The sequence below is a fragment of the Leptonotus elevatus genome, chromosome 2 (genome assembly GCF_054856555.1).
Source record: "Leptonotus elevatus isolate MCC_2025b chromosome 2, RoL_Lele_1.0, whole genome shotgun sequence".
NCBI lineage: Eukaryota > Metazoa > Chordata > Actinopteri > Syngnathiformes > Syngnathidae > Leptonotus > Leptonotus elevatus.
The window spans coordinates 15,778,944-15,796,004 of record NC_141240.1 but is presented as its reverse complement, the minus strand read 5'-3'; the positions used below and the strand labels follow the sequence as shown (position 1 = coordinate 15,796,004).

The following is a 17,061-nucleotide window of genomic DNA, read 5'->3' as shown; positions in this document are numbered from 1 at the left end:
CATTTTTGGCTCGTGACTTCCTCTCTCCGCACAACGGCTCAAAACGCACCCGCCATATCCAGCCGAAACCCAGCACACATTACCAACCCACACACCCAAGAATGAGGAGCCTGAGGACAATGCTGTCCACTCACCTGTGTCTCTTTTGGGGACATACTAGGAGCAGCCTTGTCTTGAAAAACCTGTTGATGCAGAAGGGAAAGTAAAACTCAAGGCTTCACAGGATGTCAGCTGGATGAGACTTGAACGGAGACGAGCACTCACAGGAGCTTCTCCACATTTGAAGCTGGAAGGAGAAAGTCCAGAACACATGAGGGAACACACATATTCGCCGTTCTGACTCAGACGCTGATGAGCAACAAATAATGATTCAGTCAGCATATAGTTAAGGGCTCAGACGTCAGAGGAGTCATACACAAAGAACTAAATGACGCACACGCACACACACATTCATGAGATTGTATTAGAGTATGTGTGTCGTGTATCTCACCAGCACTGTAGTGTCCCTCTGCTCTTCCTCGTCCTTCTCCTCACCTCGTGCAGTGGCTTCTTGTCAGCCAACTTCCTCTTTATAAGTCCTCTGCATTCATTTCACTTTCACTTCTAACCACAAGACAAAACTCCTCCTTCCTGATTCAACTCTCAGCTGGAGAGGGACATCAGTCTTTTCTTCTTCTTTTTGTTATGTATTTTAAATATACAGCAAACACACAGAAGAAATTTAATTAAAGTACTTTTTTTTGTACATTCCTTAACAATGTTTTGAAAAAAAAGTATTTTATGGTAAACAAAATTGCTTTCAGTTTTTGTTTTGTTAAGCACTGTGTTCCCCATTTATTTATTTTGTATAATATTTTTATTACTTGAATGAATATTATTTTTCAAACACATATATTAAAAAAAGAAAACTAGAGAGATAAAAAAATAAATTCAAAGATATTAAAAATCATATAAAAAATATATATATTTTGCAAAATTTCTTAAATTTTGTATCATTTAATGCAACAAAATTTGTATACTCTACTTTCCTTTAATTTTGTGTATATATAACATTTTCATTTTGACTTTATCTTGATCCGTTGATTTAAGAAAACGTTCAAAAAACACCTTTGTGAATATTTTGTATTCAAATAATTAGTAAATATGATTGCTAATTTTAGGTTGCATTGAGAGATTCATCATCTGACACAATATTAGGTAAATCAGCTAAATTTAATTTAATGTATATTATATATATATATATATAATTAGATATTGTATTTTTATATTACTATATATTTATGAATTATTATATCATATTATATATTTATTATGTATAAATATATATATAAATATATATATATCATCATTATTATATAATATAAAATACTTTTATTGAAAAAATTTAACGTGCGCGGGTCGTTGAAACCAACAATACTAATTGTGTCAAATATGGTGAAACGGATGTATACACAAATGTTTGAAATGTATTTTTTATACAGTATTTGTGCAGTTGAAATATATCGAATGGAAGTTGGAAGTTTCTAGCTAAATAAGATTTAGATATTAGCGTTGATGGTATACTGTAGTTGTTGTAATACAATCCGCATACTCTACTGGACTCACCTTGATGCCGTTTAACTGTGAGTGTGAGTGTCAATGATATAAGCAGACATGAGGCAGGTGAGACCAACAGAGTGTGACCACTCCAATTCCCACAGGTCTGTCGCATGTCAGGCCTGGAAAGTCCGGTGGATTTGTCGGCGTTACCTGATCCTTCCAGGAAACGAGTTGCAGGTGAGCGGTCATGGAACATGACCAATTACTTGATGTGAAAAATACATTTTAAAGTGTTTTATTACTACAGATAATTACTTGAATTATGAATCCATCCATTTTCTATAGCGGTTGTCCTCATTAGGTTCACAAGTGAACTGGAGCCTATTCAAGCTCCTATATGAAATGATAATATATTATTTGTGATTAAAAGGCATACAATTGTTTATGTAACTTTCATTTCGGATTGCACAACAAACTGCATGGAGATAATATTTTGACCTCAAACTATCATTTTGAAGACAAACTAATATTATTCCTCCATCAGTTCACTGAGTATTAATTTATTGGTAAATGATGTCATAACAGAGTTACAAGAAGCATCTTAATTCATTTTGCATTTAATCACCAGCCTAGCAAGGGCAACATTTTTTATACCAGCCCTTTTGTTAAATATTTTAGCTGTAAATGCCACGTGTCCCCAATTTTTTTTTTAAAATTAAAATAGCACATACATATTTAAATTTATATCACACCTTTAAGTCTTTTGTAATTTTTACAGCAAGAAGATACCCATTGAACAAATTAAGACTTACTTATGAGGCAATATTAGGGTTTTATTTGCTAAATCGTTTTTTTAAACAAATGTAAATGAGAACCTTTTGTGAAAAAAAGCTGAACTTTTATTCTTTGAAAATGAACACAGCTTTAGAGTGGACATGTAACCACAACATGGAAGGCATTCATTAGAGGACAGTCACATGTGCACTGACTGATAAGGTGTAGTTGTCCTTCACACAATATTTGAGGATGCATAGATGACGCTAAATAACTGGAAGACTTGATGAATAGAAATGCTCTGATGTCATGCATGTGTGTGACAACATTAATAGACAATATGAAAGAAGCCCCAGAGAATTTTGGCATCATTGTTTTGGAAGGACAGTCTCCAGAGCTGAAGGATCTTCTTCAAAACAGCCGTTTCTCATAACTGTCATGAAAAGAAAAGATACAAATCACAGGACTGACAACGGCATTTCTTGTCAAGAACGACGGCTCCGGTGTTTATTCAAAGAGCAAGCCTGAGCAACCGCTGAAATGAAGAAACTGTACTGTGCCCAAATGGCGAGACCTCTTGCCAAACCGCTTGAGGTGCGGTCCCGTGCAAGTTCGTACCTGTGCAGACTGTGAACGCCGCCCTCCATTTGAGCCGATGCCGTTCTCTTTTCAAATCTCAGGTCTCCACTATACATCATGGTTCTGACACAAGACACAAAAAGACAATTGGTCAGCACATAGTTGCACCACAACGATAGGGGGTGATACTTTAAAGAGAAAAAAAAAATCTCTTGTCGATCAGGAAGTGTATTTGTAGGTTGACAGATCTGTCCTCAGATAACTGGAGAGGTCTGTGTGCTTTGTGTAGCACACCAGAAATGCTTTTGGGCCCTAAATCATTCAGTATTTTCACACTCAAGTCTTTGACCGAGAGCTAACCAGTGTCAAGACCTCACAACTCAAGTCATATATTGTAAACCGCGCAAACTTTCTGTACAAGGAGGAAAGCTGTGAGGTAATAAGCAGAAGTATACGTTTCCCACGCCACAAAGTTGAGCACTATGATGTCACAGCATGCACTATATGCACCCCGGTCCCTGCTCCCTGTGGTGCCGTCTGTGTGCACCTGAGCTGAGTGAGACTCTTGGTGCCGATATCCTGACAGGAGTGTTGGATGCCGGCCAGCAGGTAGGGGACAAACTTGTGGATGGAGCCTTTGTCCTGCACAGCTCCTGAAACACCCTGCGCTACTTTGAGCTGGTCATTTTCACTGTGGACACAAGCACAAACGCATGACAGGTCAGTTGTTCTAATAAACAACAATGAGATCATTTAAGGTGGTACTATTTCAAGGAAGAGTCCCAGAGGAAGAACAGGCATTCTACTAAATTTGCTTCAACAATGAACTCTTTTACCGCCAAAAACGTTTAATAACGTTGACTAAAATCCAAATGAATGCCGCCAAAAACGTTAATTGACGTGTGCTATGTTGTTGTTTTTTCTCAATGGGCAGTGCAACGTGTTGTGCACAGCGCTGCCTGGTCAATGGGCTTGTGAAATCAAAAACTAACTATGGCCAGCAGTTGGCAGCATTGTATCTCTTTTCTATGTTCTGCCGGTGTATGCAATTGCAGCGAAACAGATTGACATGATGTAATAAAACGTTTTCAAGGATGACGTGAGAGATCAAAGCCTTTGTCACATTAAATCTAATTCCTAGAGCGTCACTAAACAAAAAATATTGTCAAAGTCACTGCTGTGCAGAAAATGTATCTTTTCACAAAATGCTTATTTTCTTCTTATTTTTAAAATTTTCGCTCAATGTCACTGATATCACCCATTTTCAAATGGTGATTATTGGAGAACGGAATAAGGTAGAAACTTATTTTTTTCTCTAATGAAAGAATGGAACGCGATTATGTAGTAAAAGTACACAATATTCTGTTCGCCTTAAAAGATGAGTTAAAATGCTCGAAATCGGCGGGCACTGTCTGGGTTGTTTTTTGGATAACGTGTGGCAGTAAGAGTTAATTGTGGGGGCTAAAGGGACATTCATTGACCCTTTTTAATATAGTCACTGTCGGTTGGAAGCCTTGTATGTCTAAATATGGTAAATTTCATATTTGTTCACCAATCGATAGTATTCGTCTTTTTCCACATCATCTGTTACTGGGACACATTATTAACAATTTAACACGTTGATCATGTTCAAATCACCTGCGAACAAATCTATTAACTCTCTCAGACAATGACAGGTGTCATACAACTCTGCCACTTCCTACATTCTGCGGGAGATTTGAGGCAGTATATCGCCTCCAGATTTAAAGTCTGGATTTTTATTTTTTTTACAATATCAAGTCAACATAGTTAGGTTACATATACTCAACAAAAATATAAACACAAATTCTTTTTTTTCTTCTTTTTTTATGAGATGAACTCAAAAGATCTAAAACTTTTACCACATACACAATATCACAATTTCTCTCAAATATTGTTCACTAAATCTGTGATAGTGGGCACTTCTCCTTTGCCGACCAGTCAGTACTGACTGGTTTTCTAACCCCCCCCCCCACAAAACAAAAATGCACCTTTCAGAGTGGCCTTTTATTGTGAGCAGTCTAAGGCACACCTGTGTACTAATCACGGTGTCTAATCTTGATATGACACCTATGAGCTGGGATGGATTATCTCGGCAAAGGAGAAGTGCTCACTATCACACGTTTGGACTGGTACGTGAACAATATTTGTGAGAAATGGTGATATTGTTTAAATCTTTGAGTTAATTTCATAAAAAAATGGGTTGTTTATATTTTTGTTGAGTATACATTTGAGTCTGCGTGTTTTGATAAAATCAATAACGCAAATATTTTGTGGCATAAGGTAAATTTGCACGCAGATTTTCCTGTGGAACCTATCCTCGGCTATATGCTGAAAAAATATCATGTTGAAAGGCTTGAGGTCTATAAACAAATATTAGTTCAAATAAAGTCTATGTATTGTTTTGAATAACTTGATTACTATGACAATTTCACAATTATTTTTTATTTATTTTAAGCTTCTGTTATGACGTTGGTATTTTTTAAATCAAACAACCAGTGAGTACATAGGCTGATTACTGCAACCTAGTGGTCAACTTGATGTGCTCTTCATACTGAACTCGTCTCCTACAAGGTTGACGAGTACGTTTTCACACCTGAAGTATCTGGTCTGGGAGCCCAGGTTTTTGTCCATGGCATCCAGAGAGCCCATGCCACGGTACTTCTTTAGCCTGATGCCATCTGAGAAGAAATATTCACCAGGAGCTTCGTTGGTGGCGGCGAGCAGAGAGCCCATCATCACTGCACAAAGATGCAAGGGACAACTGAATTGTGACAGAAAAGTGGTTTGTAAACTAACATGCACCACCGAATCCTATATTTTTATTTAGTTTGGGGTCACAATGCAGAAAACATTAAACAGTCTATAAACAATGCGATAAAATAATAATAATAATTACCGGTACAGTAACTATCACTTAAAACACTTCTCGCAAAAAGTTAAGACATTTTTGCCTTTTGTGTGTTTATTGTTTTTTTGTTCAAACATGACAGAGAGAAACTTTTTTTTTTAAACACTTGTATGACAGTTAGGAAAGTTCAAATATTGAACTCTGAAGGGATTCATATATCATCCATCCATTCTTGTATTTTATACTGCTAATCCTCATTAGGGTCACTGGTGATCTGGCGCTGATTCCAGCTGACTGAGCAAGAAGCGTGGTACAACTTGGACAATTTAGAGTCTTCAATGAACCTAAGATGCATTTTTTGGAATGTGCGAAGAAGCCACAGTAACTGTATAAATTCCACACAAGCACAGGGAGAAAACTGTCATGAAAACTGCACACGAGAAGGCCAGGGCTCAGATTAAAATTCCGAACTTCAGAACCGTGAGGCCAATGTTCTAAACATTTTCAACTGTGCTGCCTGGAATCATTCAAATTTTTCATAAGGAAAGCATGGTTAAAAATGAAGAATCTGGAGGTCTATCAGACTTTTACCTGTGGATGCGCCGAATGCCAGTGCCTTGGCGATGTGTCCGACAGTCTGAATGCCACCGTCGGCAATGACGGGCACACCAAAGCGTCTGGCGTACTCTGACACCTTATAGACTGCTGTGGCTTGAGGTCTGCCGCAGGCCAGTACTGTTCGGAAGATAAGAGGGGAGGAGGATTTAGCGACAGATATGTGAACACAGTCTGCTGTCTTAACATGTTGACAGCGTTTACAGCCTTTGACATGTAAAATAAATTGCACAATAAAATGGTATTCATTTGACATCTTCAGAGATGAAGCCTTAAATTGATATTGAATTACAGTAACAGGTAAAAAAAAGAAAAAAGAAAAAAAATATTATTTGTAAAGAAGGCATGTTATATGTGAAATCAAGAGTCATGTTGTGAATTGTGAACTAACCTCACTGGTAATGAGAAACATTGAGTTCTTAGCAGAGATACATACTGTAAACTCAAAAACTACTTTTTAAAAAATGTATATAAAGTCTTTGATGTGGTGGTTATAAGCTTAAATCAATCAAACACTAACTTGTTTAGCTGCTAAATGTACAACTCTAAAGAACACAGTGGAATCTCTGAAGTGGAACACCCTAAAGGTGGTACAGTTTGGAGATCATGTCTCAAAAATAAAACTTAACTTGCTCTTCAAATAAGCATGTGCCAACATTAAATTCTGATGGTATGATAACCGCAAGCAAAAATATTGCATCATCACATAATTAAAGTACCGGTACTGTACTGCTTAACTCATTCACTGCCTTTGACGGCTATAGACGTCAAAAATTCATTAGAACTATTTCTATTAGTTTCAAATGTTTTCCACTTTTGTTAAGTTTTTTTTTGTTGAGTATGAAAACCTAGAAAAAAAATATTGTACATTTAGAACAGATATAAAAAAATTATGATTAATAGTGAGTTAACTAGAGACGTCATGCCATTAATTACAACAATTTTTAATCGCCTGACGCCCCTAATTTTTAATAATCTTTTCTTCTTCTTAAAAAAAAGAAAGAAAGTATTTGTAATTTAAAAAAAAAAAAAATAAATAATCTTTTTTTTCTTTTTTAAAGAAAAGATTACTAAAAATTACAATTTTTAACAATCTTTTCTTCTTCTTTTTATTTTTTAATTAAATTTTTTTTTTAATAATCTTTTATTTTTTAAAGAAAAGATTACTAAAAAAATAATTTTTTTATCATAATTAATCACATGACTTCACTAGTTCACTCCCAATTAATCACACATTTTACATCTGTTCTAAATGTACAATAAACATTTTTTTCATACTCTTGTTAACAAAAGTGGGAAAAAATGTTAAACTAATAGAAAAGGTTCAAATTAGTTTTTTACGTCAATAGCCGTCAATGGCAGTGAATGAGTTAAAAATATTATTATTTTTTATATTTAGGTAACAAAGGAAAGGTGTGTTTTCCTGTTGAGTTGACACATTAGGCATAACAGTACAGCTGCGATTTGTCCACCTGTGCCTTTAAAGAACTCCCTGATGTAGGATTTTGCGGTGAACAAAGTGCAAGCTCACACAGTTTTTGCAGCTCGGCACGTTGAGATAATTAGATGAGTGGCGATATCAGTGTGACATTTGCTTTCAACACAAAAGGGGGGTGGGTAGCAAGTCACAAATGTTGAACACTCTGTTTACACAAGTCTGTCGTCTGTCAGACTACATGAAAGAGGGTCCATTCGCAGGCCCACTACAAACCCCCCATCAATTTATTACACACAGGACTGAGAGCAATTAAAAAGGCTGAAAATGTTGCCATGATGGACAGTGTGTGCGTTATACAGTTTTACCTTCCTGTGTGATGCAAATGGACCCGCTGCCCATTCCGACTCTTAGCCCGTCCACTCCTGCATCAATCAAGTTTTTAGCTTGAGCAGTGGTCACCACTGAACGACAAGACCAAACAAAAAAATGTTTGAGAAATACAGTCTGGGCACTAAGTATATTTTAAATGAATTATAATTACAGAAAATCCAATTCTGAACCATTAAATTAATGTTCATTTAAGTATTTGGTTCATTACAATGATAACACTTCTTTTTGATGCATTTAGTCAAACAACCAGGAATACTGTCTAAAAGCTCATTATAGTATTTAGCTTGAACACAAAGTTCATATCAAACAATATATATGTTTTGGGGAAATCCTGAAAAATGTGTATGCTTACCATTGCCACCAATGACCTGCAGATTTGGGTACTTCTCCTTTATATATTTGATTATGTTGATTTGAAAGATTGAATTACCCTGAGAGGAATCCTGTAAATGGAGGATGCAACATCATTCATTATTTTGAAATAAACGACAAGAAAAATGACTTAGAAATCAGAAGCAAATTCTGATGCTTCTTTTCCACTGCACACTATCAGCTCAATTCTACGCCTTGACAGCGTTCAACTTACCAAAGCACAGTAGGAAATCACTGCAAAAATGACAGTAATTTCTGGACTATAAACCGTTACTTTTTTCACTTGCATTCAACCCTGCTGCTAATACAAAGGTGCAGCTTATCCATCAGATCACAAGGGGGCGCTATATAAAGGAAGCGCAAGAGCGTCAGGCAGAGCAAAAGAAACCAAGTGAGCCCAAATACTATGACAGACACAGAACGAGATTGAGACAATTTGCACTCTCGTTATGGAAAAGAAAGCAGGAACCTGGTGCGGTAACATTAAAACATCTGCGACTTACAGTCAGGTGCGGCTTATATGTGTAACAAACACAAATATTCCACAAATTTAGCTAGCGCGGCTTATAGTCAGGTGCGCCTTGTAGTCCAGAAATTACTGTACACCACATTCAATGCATGAGTTGTTACCAGACATGGCAACAAACAGTGGAGAATGACTGTCTCCTATATTTACTGTACTTATTTAAACGGGGATGCTGGTCAAAGTATATGGACAGATTTTATCAATGAGGAGGCAGCAAGAAAATAAACAACTGCAGCAATGTGAAGGCAGTGGCGCACAACAATGCTACATCCTGAGCTAAAACACACCAATAGGGTAAGCTAACGTAAGATTCAGCAACAACAGCGATTTAAGTGAAATTAGAGGATTTCCCATCCTGCAAAATATTCAAAAGTGGAACTAATAACATGGTAGAACTTTATATACTGCCTAGTCTTTGTATCACCTCTGCAAACGTGTAACCAAGACTAAACAAGGACTGGAAATCGTACCAGTTTTTGCCAATAGAACAGCGTCAATAACGAGTTGAACCACAACAAGCTGAGTATGTGCCTTGCAGTGGAAAATGGCAGTCTGTTGTTTAACAAATGCGTGCTTAAAATGTCTTCGTCCTCACCAGTACAATCACATCCACCCCACTCTGCACTAGCAAGTCCAGGCGGTATTTGTCATCATCATGCGTGCCGATGGCGGCACCACATAGCAGCTGCTTGCGGGAGTCTTTGGAGGCCAGAGGGAAGTCACGGTTCTTCTTCAGGTCAGTTCGGGCAATGATGGACACCAGGCAGCCGTCATCATTTATAATGGGAAGTTTGCCTGGAAGAGGAGCATGGATTAAGATGTTTGTTTTTATGTTTCCATGGAAATGGACAACATAGGTTCAATCAAGACATCAATGGCAGAGCAGAGGAACTGTTTTGTTTTTATATAATGCTTTTCTGGCAAAGTACACGGCTCCTGCGTCCATTGGAGTTGCAATATTGACACGTCAAACTCTTAAAGGTCCCATAGTATGAAAATACACTTACGTGGGTTTTTTGATAATGGTCTATCAATAATATGCGTCCCCGGACTGTCTACAATCCAACCAGGTATAAAAAAAAAGTTCGTCCGCGACTTCTTTAGCTTTCTCCTCCTTTTTCAAAATTGTGTTTCAAACGGGCAGATTAAACTTCCGTAACCGTTTGACATCACTAAGTCACGGAAGTGCACTCGACCCGCCCCCTCGGGTTAGTGGCAACGCCACTGGTAAAGGTTTGTCACGCCCACAGAAATTCGAGAAGCTGGCTGCTCTAGCCCTTAATACGCTCATACACTCCGTGGAGAGCAATGGGGAAACAACGATCAAGAACAAGTCTGAGTCTTTGAGAAGACAGTAGATTAATTTAACTTTTGAAGGACGCGTATCGACAGTATTTCCAAAGGACTGTTTTGTTAAAAAGAACCCCGACTGTCATGACAAGTTTGCTCTATATTATTTATTTGGTTGTTACTAACATACCTATATGAGATTAATTTTTCAAAAATCATTTCTAGTTTAATACATTTTGTAGAAACTTAATTTGGACATACGGCGCCATTGTTATTCATGTCGCATCGCATTCTGTGCTTAGTGACGTAATGGCGGCTGGCTCTCTGCCAAGCAATGTGAAACTTCAACCAAGAAAGCAAGGTAAGCCTTGTAGCGTTCCTAAAGAAACAAAATGCGATCGGGAGAGTCACCCTCCCCCATGCCGTGTTCTCGTCATTCACCAGGCGCACTCAAGAGTTTTGATCGTCCCTTTAGGAACGCTACGGAGACTTACCTTGCTTTCTTTATAGGCGTTTCACATTGCTCGGCAGAGAGCTAGCCGCCATTCTACATCACTACGCACCGAGTACGTCCAAATAAAGTTTCTAAAAAATTTATTAAACTGGAAATTATTTTTGAAAAATGAATCTCATCGTTATGTTAGTAACAACCAAATTAATAATATAGAGCAAACTTGTCATGACAGTCGGGGTTCCTTTTAATGAAAAGCCTGTTCAGAGCTGGATTTGCAAACATAATGGATCGGTCCCAGCGGTGTGTGACATGACTGTAAACGTAAAAGATGTAAGTTTAACATTTTATTTGGAATATACTTCTAAAGTGGGAGCTACATTTGTCGTGTGGAGGTTGTTTGGTTACAAGAGGTCAGATATGATAACGCAGGCGGTGGTTGGATAATAAAGTACCGGCCGTGGGCCGAGCATCCCAGGGCCGCTGGAGCGTACCTCGGATAAAATCTGGGCATTAGTCGGCCCTCTACACAGCCCCTTCGAGGGAGAATGGTATGGCCTAGGCGTGGTCTGGTACAGCTATTTACATAAAAGTGACATGCACCTAAAACAAGCTGTTTTGAGCAGGGCGTTTTTTCTGCTGATATAGGGAAAGTCAATTTTATATATGTCACAGACATGTCTTTTACACATTTGAGAACTATTTTAGCATGTGGAAAAGTTTAATAATATGGGAGCTTTAACACGTGTGCATTCACAAAGGGTACTCAAGGATGGGATCCAAGAAGACAAAGAGCTGTTGTGCTGGTGCGTAATCTATACGAAGGACAACAACTGGCCAGCCATGCATCAACAGCTCCATGTCAATTGTCATCAGGGATTTTGTCTGTAAGTCAAATTTAAGGTGAACAACAACCAACAAAAACCGACAAACACACCAGGAAATCCAAAATTGTCTTCACCTTTCTTACTCCGTTGTAGGATTTCATTGGCTTCTTTCAGTGTCACACCAGCAGGAGCAATGACCAGATCCTCTCGCTTTGTCATTACCTGTCAAAAAGGTCACACACAAATGAGCTACAGAAACATTAACTAACTAAATATGGTAACTTGTCACGGCACATTTCACGTCAGAATGACCTCACAGTCTTGTGATTTCATTGTGATCGGCATGGTTTCATGAGACCATGTGCTGGATGCAGTAAGGCATCTACTGATTAACATAATTTCTTTCAAGCGTAACAGGAGGTACATTTTCTATTTTTGCATCTGTACGCCTAAACCTGATTTGATTTGCCAAAAGGATAGTTCTGTCTCAGCTTTCAAAAGGACATTCACCTACCTAATCCCAACTTCATAATTACAAAATGAAATATTAGCCACCTCACTAAGCGGCAGGTTGTGTTCCTCCGCCTTGAGAAAATCGATGTCTCGCGAAGAGATGATGCCAACCAGCTTGCTCCCCATTTTGCCGTTGTCCGTGATGGGAATACCACAGAAGCCGTAGCGGGCCTTGGCCTGAAAGACGTCCCTCACGAGGTGCTGAGGGCTCATCACCACCGGGTCTGTGATGAAGCCCTGCTCGTACCTCTGCAGTGGCGAGGAAAAACGAGGATGGGAACGGGATAACAAGCTATATTTCTACTGGAATCAGTGACACCAAACATATCAGTCACCATTCCATACCTTGACTTTACGAACTTCGTTGGCCTGGAACTCTGGAGTGCAGTTGTGGTGGATGAAGCCGATACCGCCTGTTAACTTGGAGAAGAGCATACAACGGGTTGGAGATGAGGCAATGTGATTTGAAGTGGGCCAAACATAATGTTAAATAATGAAAACAATATGTCTCTGGCATGTTTCTGTAGGCAGAATATAAGTCTTGATCTCATGAGATGGTGCAGGTAGACTTAATGGTGCGGGCCAGTTGAGTGCAGTCCGAGTGAGTGAGTGTTGGGCGCCAAGCTTACTGCCATAGCGATGGCCATGGTGGCCTCAGTGACTGTGTCCATGGGGGTAGATACAAAAGGAGTTTTCATTGTGATTTGTTTGGTAAGCGCCGAGGTCAGGTCCTGTTGACGGAAGGAGAATTGACAAGTGCACTTACATTACATGTCCAATAAAGGGACAACACTTCATCATTAATCGACAAGTAACTAAATGAGTCAATTGATTAATGGATTAAATCATTCGACAAATATTTGTGAAAACAGATTCATCATGTAGAGACCTTGTTTCATTTAAAATTGTCCAAATCCACGGAATGACCGCCTCTCAACAGTAGGTATTCTCATATTTTTGTAGTCCTCCATGAAAAATGTCGGAATATCTTTCAGTTTTCTCAAAATCAAACGTAAAAGCCGGTGTTCACAAATGTGGCTTGGTTATGGAAAATAATTATTTTCTGTATTTTCTTTATCAATGAGTTTTTCATTTCTTGTACATGAAGCAATATTGAAGCGACCTTGACCGATAAGCAGTGCTCAGAACAGACTGCTTGCTTTCCTGTCTTTTGACCCTCCTTTCTCCTCCCAAAAACCCTAACCATGCAGCATAAACAATCTTCCCATGATTCTTTTTGCGCACTCTCTCACAAACCACTATCTTGTAGACTGCTCTGTTAGACTTGTTAATATTTGAAGCTTCAAATATATAGAAACCCAAAAGACAAATTGTTTTCCGTACGGTATCATACTAACTGCTGAAAATTCCATAAGTTTTTACAACAAATAATTTTCTGACATGTTACGGACCAAACCACAATCTGAATAATAATTTATATCGGTGTGTTTTCTGCGCTGTCAATTTGACTTTTTTTTTTTTTAAATAAAAGTATTGAAGGTTTATTTTAATCAGATTCATCAATTAATCGATTATTAAAATATTTGCAACCCTGATGTCCATACAATGACAGCATGCATGTGACTTCAATCACAAGTTAAAATAGGCCTTTTGAGAGCAGATAGGTACATAGACAATTCTTGGAATAAACTGAACAGGGCAGGTTCTTACCAAATTAGAGAGTAGTTTTAGGGGATGATACAATTCTCTGCTGTAATTTGTAATGAATCATTCATGATGATCTTTAGTGTAATCCTTTACTCCCTCTCCAAACATCAATTCATACGCAGTCTATTGCAGATTAATACCACCACATTTGCGTTAATCAGATTTGCCATGTTGGTAAACATGCGATGGCCATTCATCTCGACTCACCACTTCATCTGCAGTGAAGTCAACGTAGCCCGGCAGAATGAGGAAGTCACTGAAAGTGAGAACACAAGGTTTAGCTCTTAATAGTCTTCTATAGTGGAGTATCCAAAGTGGAACATCTCAAAAGTGGATATCATCACAATTTTCAAGTATCAAACAAGCCATCTGACCTCACACCAGATGTCAATAAAGCTTAGACTTTAGGTCAGCTTGTTTTGCTTCATCTTTTGCATTTTTTTGTTTGACGTAAAACTTTTACTTATTCCAGCAATCACTAATAAAAACTTCCTGTACATTATTGATCTTTAGAGGCTGAGTAGTGTTACTTCATTTCCATGTTTTATTTTATCTATCCATCCATTTTGTATCAAATTTAACCCGACTAGGGTGGTTGCAGGTGAACTGCAGCCTAAACCAGCCAATGGCGGGGCCTGAGCTGGAAATGGACAGCCCTGAAATTCCCGAAGGCCACCACGCTTCTGAATGACGGTATTCCTTGAGTCTTCTTTCAAAGCATGTGGACCCATCGCGCAAGTAGCATGGATGCATGATGACGGCAAGACTAAAAACAGAACTCATGATGCCCATGATAGTCTGTTGAAGCATGTGACTTATGTTTTGAAGGTGCGATTCATTTCCATTCATACTGATCAACTCAGACACTCATAAAACAAACAACAGAACTTGGTTGAATTAATGTAACATGTGAAGGTATCCATCACTTCCTGGTTCATAGAGAGTTTAAAAAAAAGAAGATTTCCCTGTTATTGTGCATTAATCATTAGCTTTATGATGTCAAAAGTGTGAATGTAAACATTGGATTCGATTGCACCACTTCTATTTTTACTGCGGTGATACAAAGGCTGGAGAAGAAATATAACTAGGCCCAGGTTCCAAATCAGCAAGCACTGTTTGGGAGCTCTAAAGTCAAACACCTCTCTGATTGTACAATCAAAAGTTTGAGGGAACAGAAGGCCTGCTGCATGACATTTGTGGATTATTTGATTATTAGCAAATGTTTTACTTTGATTCAACACAAATATATTAGGACTGCTTTCAAGGAGCACTACAGAAAGTAGAGAGTATTAACTTGTAGACTGAATTCCAAGGATTTGGGTGGACAATTTTAAATTAAACAAGGTCTCTCCTAATCAATTATCAAAAGTTTAATCAATTAATTTGACAATAGATTAGTAGACGATTAATCATCATCTTTTCATTTTGTCGCTCTAACCCCCACTTCACTTTTCTAAACCTACCGGTAACTTGTCGTTCAAATGTTGGTGAAAATTATATATATTTTTTTAAACAATTGATCACATAACAAATAAATAATAATAGTTTACACTAGAGGATGGATAGATTTATATATTGCCTTTTAAGTAACCCAAGGATGTTCAACAGTCCATCCATGTTCTATACGACCGATCAGGGTCACGGGTGAGCTGATTTAGGGCAAGATCTGAACTGGTCACCAGACCATCACAAGGCACCATTCACACTCATATTCCCAACTATGGAGAATTTTGATTCTTCAGTTAAACGAGTATGAATGCTTTTGAAATGTGTGAAGAAGCCTGTTAAAGCATGGAGAGAACATGCAACCTCCACACGGAGAAATTTCACAAAAAATTGGGTTTTAAAAAACTGTCAGACGCATAATAAAATAGCTTATTAGCTAGCATTAACTAGCATATTTTACAGATTGTGAAGTACTGGCAACATACATGCAACCATCTTCACACTTGTGGTATAGTGGTGACATTTCGATGAGAAAAACATGTTTAGTTCCTAACATGCGAAGTTTGCATAATTGTCATGTGATTGCCTTAGAATAGAATATAACTTGGGTTCAAGATAAACAGAAATTCATCTTTAAACACAGCTTTCACGTCAACATCCAATACTCTCTCCCTCACATGCCACGATTATAAATAGAGTTTTAATTTGTTTTTTTATGTGATGCTTAATAAAAACAATGCTACTTAGTGCCATTTAGAAAAGATATTGACGTAGGGATGGATGAATGATGCCCTGAGATCATTGCAGCACTCACTACTAGGCATGTCACCTATATGTATACTGTCCCCGGTTAAAAGGTATGGCGTGGTCGTAAACGCATCATTTTATGTCATTTGGACTCAGCGTGTCTCACTGGTCACTACAACAAACTTGATCTGACATGTGTTTCATTACGGTTCATCCCAAATGTGTTTGAAGTTGTTTAGATCAGGACCTTCTTCAACCTGTTTCTACGAGGTTAGGCATGATGACAATGAAGATGTAGGGGCTAGTGAGGAGTCTACTCACAGGAGCGCAAGGCTTATGAACTTACTTGTATGTAAGTCCATCTCCTCGGTTTACCAACTGTTGTCCCGTCAGTCCGTCCTCTGGGACGTTATCGCCGATCTGTCCGCTAAAACGGTTTCCTGCCATGAGATCCAACGACACCCTCACTGGTCTCTGAACTAGAAAATTGCTAAATAAATAAATAACCAAATAGTATTTAAAAAACGGCAAGGCTATGTACACATTGACCACGCGAGGAAAGACCGATCACTTTCTTCTTGCCCCACTTTGCTTTGAGCAGGGTCCAAGTGTCATAACGGTTCGGGGTGGACGTGAAGAAGCGTGGCGAAGACCTCTGTTGTTGGGACGCATTCCACCATGTGCTTCCTGTCTGACAGCTCCTAGTGACGTCATGTCCGCTCCGAATTCAGTGAACGGATTCAAGGCATTAAAAAAGAAAAAAACAAGATTCAAGGCATTTATATTAATATAGTTATAAATAAGAGGTTGAGAAAATGGATGGAATTCACTCTTAACTAACAATTATTTAATAAAATAAAACATGTTAAATATATACAATAGTTTGTTTTTGTTTTACTAATATTTGTAATATTTTCAGTAAAGCAATTTATCAATTAAGAAAATAAAATTAAAATACACATATTTTAAGTAACCACTTTTATATGGAGAAGAAAAAAGAATAAGCTAAAAACAAAT

General features: G+C 38.0%; 1 protein-coding gene across 1 annotated transcript; it reads right to left on the bottom strand.

Annotated features, from left to right (window-relative positions):
- Positions 1 to 2,415: 2,415 nt before the first annotated feature.
- Positions 2,416 to 16,736, bottom strand: impdh2 (IMP (inosine 5'-monophosphate) dehydrogenase 2). Its single transcript, XM_086069798.1, has 14 exons — positions 16,391 to 16,736; positions 14,059 to 14,107; positions 12,813 to 12,914; positions 12,529 to 12,603; positions 12,226 to 12,432; positions 11,805 to 11,892; positions 9,698 to 9,897; positions 8,557 to 8,647; positions 8,180 to 8,275; positions 6,353 to 6,496; positions 5,507 to 5,651; positions 3,440 to 3,583; positions 2,932 to 3,015; positions 2,416 to 2,746 (listed from the first exon to the last, which is right to left on the bottom strand). Exons 1-14 carry the CDS (start codon positions 16,489 to 16,491, stop codon positions 2,725 to 2,727), a joined length of 1,548 nt encoding a protein of 515 aa, XP_085925924.1. The 5' UTR covers positions 16,492 to 16,736; the 3' UTR covers positions 2,416 to 2,724.
- Between the last annotated feature and the right edge of the window lie 325 nt (positions 16,737 to 17,061).

Excerpts from the sequence above, each read along its gene's own strand:
- impdh2 (XM_086069798.1), bottom strand. The coding sequence starts at position 16,491 with ATGGCAGGAAACCGTTTTAGCGGACAGATCGGCGATAACGTCCCAGAG. Across the intron at positions 6,497-8,179 it reads CATTTGCATCACACAGGAAG|TACTGGCCTGCGGCAGACCT; the intron begins GTAAAACTGTAT and ends TCTTCCGAACAG. Across the intron at positions 2,747-2,931 it reads GGCGTTCACAGTCTGCACAG|TTATGAGAAACGGCTGTTTT; the intron begins GTACGAACTTGC and ends TTTTCATGACAG.